At 36.8% G+C, this 6,000-nt stretch overlaps 1 protein-coding gene across 2 annotated transcripts in view; it reads right to left on the reverse strand.

The window, feature by feature from the left end:
* upb1 (ureidopropionase, beta) overlaps window positions 1-862 on the reverse strand; it is a 193,407-nt gene extending 192,545 nt beyond the window's left edge. Inside the window, exon 1 of one of the 2 annotated variants that reach the window (XR_008361122.1) lies at window positions 545-838. Coding sequence is in view for 1 of the 2 variants with exons in the window: in XM_053504040.1 (XP_053360015.1) it covers window positions 545-648 (104 nt within the window). In the remaining variant the exon portion in view is untranslated. Of the gene's footprint in view, window positions 1-544 lie in introns of both variants that reach the window. The other variant, XM_053504040.1, reaches the window with a different exon arrangement.
* Between the last annotated feature and the right edge of the window lie 5,138 nt (window positions 863-6,000).

The raw sequence follows: 6,000 nt of genomic DNA on the forward strand, positions 1-6,000 counted from the left end.
AATATGTTTAAAAAATCATATTATAAAATGGATTATGTGCAGAACGATATACATAGGTAATAAAAAATTGGTAAATGTGTTTGGGCAAATGCAGCTATGTATGTATTCGGTGATAATTTTATATACTTTTTTACTTTAAACAATTTAGACGAGTCACTGGCTGTCTGGTCAAAGTCCATGAATAATCATTTACACCTTATGCCCTGTTTTTAAACGCAAGTGTAAGATTAGCTTACGGACAATTTGTAAAATAATAATAATAATAATAAATAAATAAATAAATCAAAAGGAAAAAAACGTGGCATGCATTTATTTATCAACGTTAATTTCTCTGTATTACACAACATACAATGCTAATAAATATATTAGCTGTAATATAATATAATTGCTGTACACACCAACTTCCATGAATCGCTAGGTCCAATAAATAATTATACTATTAGTAGACTTTAATACAATTCTTATATTATGGCAGAGACTTACAAGTGAGACAGATTTTAGTATAGCATCTACTTGTTAAATCAGCACACGGCTGTCCACTTACCTTAGTTCTTTTCCGTATAAAATACGCTTAATCTCTCTGAGTTCCTCATCTGGTATGTGAGTTTCCAATGTCTTTTCGAGTGATTCACATGCAAATTTAGACATTATGGCAGTTAGGCAAAAGGCAAAGTTATAAAAAGTCCCAGGTCTTCAAAGCTTTTTCGGACAGTTGTTCGACCGTGGAGAAGTGGTTTAAATTTCGACGTTGGATATTCGAAAGCGCTCCAAAGTCCAGACTTCAATCTGCGGCGGTTATTTGCTAAGAGCGTCCAGCGATAGCGCCTCGCCTCCTGCGCGAGTTAGGAACCGTCTGTAAATTACTGTGCGATAAAATACAGATTAATATAATTTTATTTAAATAGATAAATACATGTTACTGTTATTTAAATAGATAAATAAATTATACTGTTACTGTATATTAATGTTACAGTTACTTTATTTTCGGTAAGCCCAATGTCATGCAAGATATGATCTTGCATATTTATTAATAATTAACAAGAAAAATCGATATTTTATTTCGATATCTTGCAGGTCTTGTGACCAATTGGCTCAGAATCTCACCAACAACAGGGCTGCGTTCCATTCCAAGTGTACTTCACAGGGTGCTTCCTACTCCCTGCTAAATGTCAGTGAAAGGAGTTTCCTTAAAAAACTCAACCATTCGAAACACCCTGCGAAATCACCAGCGCAGGTGTCACTCCCTCCTCGCGTTACCATGTAAACCTCGGATACTTGAAAATTTTACACTGCAGACATTACTCACTCATTTATCTTCTATACGCTTTATCTTGTATTCAGGGCCGTAAGGACTTGGAATTTTGTTCCAGGAGACTTGGGGCACGAGGCAGGGTACACCCTGGACAGGGTGCCAATCCATCACAGGGCACACACACATACACACACTCACACACCCATTCACACACTACGGGCAATTTGGGAACGCCAATTAGCCTAATCTGCATATTTTTGGACTCTGGAGAAAACCGGAGTACCCAAATTAGAGCACTACAGACATTGAATACTGAATATTATAAAACATACAATTGACACGTGTATAACTTGTAAATAGATTGCCGATTAATTATAATAATAATTAAATAAAGAAGTACAGACATTTTTTCATACCCATTACAAGTCAATGCAATTTTTTTGTCCACTCGTTCCCTACAACGTTTGAAGTTTCCTTTGAACTTGACATTTTCGCTCTCTGCGGTTTGGAATCACACTTAACCGGCTGACCACCCTGTGAGGTATACTTAGCAGGCTACTTTAGGCCGTTGGGAACCCACCTCCTCTTTACTTTACCCAAAAAAGGAATTTAAAAAAAAGGACTTATATATTTATTATTATTATTATTATTATTATCAAGGACGACATCATATTAAAATGACAAAAAAAATTACAGCAGCAGCGACAGGTACCCGACTCGAAAAACCCAAAAACTTGTGCTGCGTTCCATTCCAAAGTTTACAGGGTGCTCCCCACTCCCTGCTTTATTTGCAAGGAATGTCGGTGAAGTGAACTTCCCTCGAAAAAACTTTGCAGTTCCCTTTGAACTGAAAATTTTTGCTCTCCGTGGTTTGGAATAACATTTACACGGCTGAACCACCTGTGAAGTATACTTTGCAGGGTACTTTAGGCTGGAAATGCATCTTCGATAGATTAATGAATCAGTTCACTTATCGTACAGTAGGTTAAGCTTATGGGGCTGTGACATAATAAAAAAACAACTAAAAAAAACCAAAGTTTCGAAAAGTGAACTAATCAATTCTTTTTCTGGCTCAGGGTACATTGGTTACTTGAACGACTTGAACAAAGCCAAAGACTTCAAACAGATGAACTAATTAATTCTCTTTCCAGCTCAGACTGTGTACCCTAGTGAAAAAAAAAACACTTTAGTGTTTTACAAATATATTCAAATTACAAATATACAAAAAAAAATTGTACCATTAGTTAATATATAAAAAGTATATTAACGTCATGCTTTTATAAATTTTTGGAATTATACATTAAACATACTTTAAAATAATTGTATTATAGTACACTTTTCAATATATTCTAGGAAAATATACTTTAAGTGTGGCAGCACGGTGGTGTAGTGGTTAACACTGTTGCCTTGCACTTCAGGGTCTGGGTTCGATTACCGTCTCTGTGTGCATGGAGTTTGGATGTTCTCTCCGTGCTTGGTTGGTTTCCTCCCACAGTCCAAAGATATGTGTGTGTGTGTGTGTGTGTGTGTGTGTGTGCCCTGCGATAAATTGGCACTCTGTCCAGGGTGTACCGCGCCTTATGTCCTGGGATAGGCTCCAGGCCCCTCGCGACCCTGAATACAGGTTAAAGCAGTAATTAATGAAACGAAAGTACATTTTTAATGTATCTTAAGTACAGTTTAGCGAATTTTACTGTGGTACAAATACATAAATAATATACTATAAATATATTCCTATTGCAGCAGTAGCATGCTGTTATACATGTGGTCAATTTCAAATACTAAAAAAGTACACTTTGTCGTTAATAAAAATATACTTTATCATATGATACTGTACACACAGTCTTCTATACTACAGTATTGCAAATGTGTTACCAGTACACTAACATCTGGACCCTTAGTTTAGGATCATTTACAGATACTGAATGCATTTTCAAGGTTAGGTTGTCTCACAAACTAAAATTTAAATTGTTGTCTGAACAAAGACAGACATTACTATTAGAATACACAGATACAGTATTAGTTTAAACCTGGTGTGTTAATTCTAGCACTCTAGTTACACAGAGACTGAAAACAGCTCAAGAGCTACGGAGCATTATACCAGAAGCAAAGTACATAACATTTAGCAATAAACATTAGACAATACATTCTATAGCCTAAATCACAGTATGTGCTTACAAACTACCCAGCATAAAATGTATTTTATGCAGATGAAAATAAAATAATAACGATATTAACTAATGCACGCAATGATGCAGCTTCCAGCCGTGAATTCAAACTTGGAGTGGAAACCAGACAGTTAGAATCTGCCCACCTCCAGTTTCTGATTGGCTGGTGTTGCCCCTACTTTAGTCTCTTGTTGGCTGAAATAGTTGCAGGGTTAAACTGCTGCTACAGTTTATGCAAGTTCAGGTTTATAATATTGAGCGCACAGAAGAGAGTTCAAACACATACAGTAAGGTCAATAAGCATTTGATCACCCTGTGATTTTGCAAGTTCTCTTACAGTACTTAGAAATCATGGAGGGGTCTACAATTTTCAGCATAGGTGCATTTTCACTGTGAGAGACAGAATGTAAAAAGAAAAATCTGGAAATCAAATTGTATGATTTTTTAAACAATTTATTTGTGAATTACTGTGTCAAATAAGTATTTGATCACTTGCTTATCAGCCAGATTTCTGCCTCTTAAAGACCTGTTATTTTGCTTTTAAATAGTCCAGCTACACTCTGCTCATGATTCTAATTTAGCACCTGTTTAAATTTGTTAGCTGTCATAAAGCCACCTGTGCACTTCACAATCAGCTAAGTCTAAGTAGCAACATGGGCAAAACCAAAGAGCTGTCAAAAGACACAAGAGACAAAATTGTAGACCTTTACAAAGCTGGAAAGGGCTACGGGGCAATTGCCAAGAAACTTGGTAAGAAAAGAATAACTGTTGGAGCAATTGTCAGAAAATGGAAGAGGCTAATGATGACTGTCAATGTCTCTCGGACTGGGGCCCCACGGAAGATCTCTCCTCCAGAGGTATCAATGATGCTAAGAATGATGAAGAATTAGCCCAGAACTACACAAGAGGAGCTGGTCAATGTCGTGAAGAGAGCTGGGACCATCGTTTCCAAGGCTACTATCAGTAATACACAAAATTGTATACCTTCACAAAGCTGGAAAGGGCTACGGGGCAATTGCCAAACAGCTTGGTGTGAAAAGAACAATTGTTGGAGCAATTGTCAGAAAATGGAAGAGGCTAATGATGACTGTCAATGTCTCACGGACTGGGGCCCCACGGAAGATCTCTCCTCGTGGGGTATCAATGATGCTGAAAATGGTGAAGAATCAGCCCAGAACTACACAAGAGGAGCTGGTCAATGCCGTGAAGAGAGCTGGGACCATCGTTTCCAAGGCTACTATCATCCCAATAATACCATACCTACAGTGAAGCATGGGGCTGGAAGTATCATGCTCTGGGGGTGTTTTTCTGCAGAGGGGACAGGACGACTGCACTGTATTAAGGAGAGGATGAACGCATGTATTGTGACATATTGGGCCAAAACCTCCTTCTCTTAGTCAGAGCATTAAAGATGGGTCGTGGCTGGGTCTTCCAACATAACAATGACCCAAAGCACACAGCCAGGAAAACCAAGGAATGGCTCCGTAAGAAGCATATCAAGGTTCTGGAGTCTCCAGACTAAATTCAATAGAACATTTTTGGAGGGAGCTGAAACTTCATGTTGCTTAGCAACAGCCCCGAAACTTGACAGATCTAGAGAAGATCTGTATGGAGGAGTGGGCCAAAATCCCTCCTGCAGTGATTTGCATTAAAATCTTGTGATGATAGAAATCTGATTGCGACAGCGTGTGCACGGAATTATGAATTCTTACTGGTAAAGAACTACAGGAACCATTTGACCGCTGTAATTGTTAACAAATGCTTCTGTACCAAATATTAAATTTTTTTGACTTAAGTGATCAAATACTTATTTGACACAGTAATTCACAAATAAATTGTAAAAAAAAAAAAAAAACATACAATGTGATTTCCGGATTTTTTTTTTTTTAGATTCTGTCTCTTACAGTGGAAATGCACCTATGCTGAAAATTGTAGACCCCTCCATGATTTCTAAGTAAAGGAACTTGCAAAATCACAGGGTGATCAAATACTTATTGACCTCACTGTATATTTAAGGAGCCCTGAAAGTCACCTAGAGGAGGGGAAAAAAAACAATCTGTGGCAACTTTTTTTGTAATTCGTGCCCTCAGTTTGATAATCCGTTCCCATGACTTTTAAAGTACTGTAAGTTTCAAAATGCGCATGAGGGAGGAATACAGCGTGCAAAATTTTTTTAAGCGGACGCGCACGAAATAGTAGTGCACTAAATATGAGCATAAATAAGTACCTTCAAATTTAACTGCAAATATACTGAGAGTAACTTATATTACAATTTGTTTTCTAATGTATACTTTCTGTACATTGTTACCCAAGTGAAAAAAAGTATGCTAAGTATATTAAATCCAAGCATATTTAAGTATGCTTGCAGTAGACGAATGATTAGTATACTTGAACTTTGCTATTTTGGAACAACTAATTTTGTACTAAGTGTATTTAAGTTGTAATTAAATTGGTCAAAAGCACAATTTTGACAGTACATACCTGACAGTAATTAATACAATTTAGGTATATTTGTAATGTATTACAAGTACATTACAGCTATTTTTACTGTGTTATAAATACATGATTATTATACTATGA

Source organism: Clarias gariepinus, chromosome 9 (assembly GCF_024256425.1).
Source record: "Clarias gariepinus isolate MV-2021 ecotype Netherlands chromosome 9, CGAR_prim_01v2, whole genome shotgun sequence".
Lineage (NCBI taxonomy): Eukaryota > Metazoa > Chordata > Actinopteri > Siluriformes > Clariidae > Clarias > Clarias gariepinus.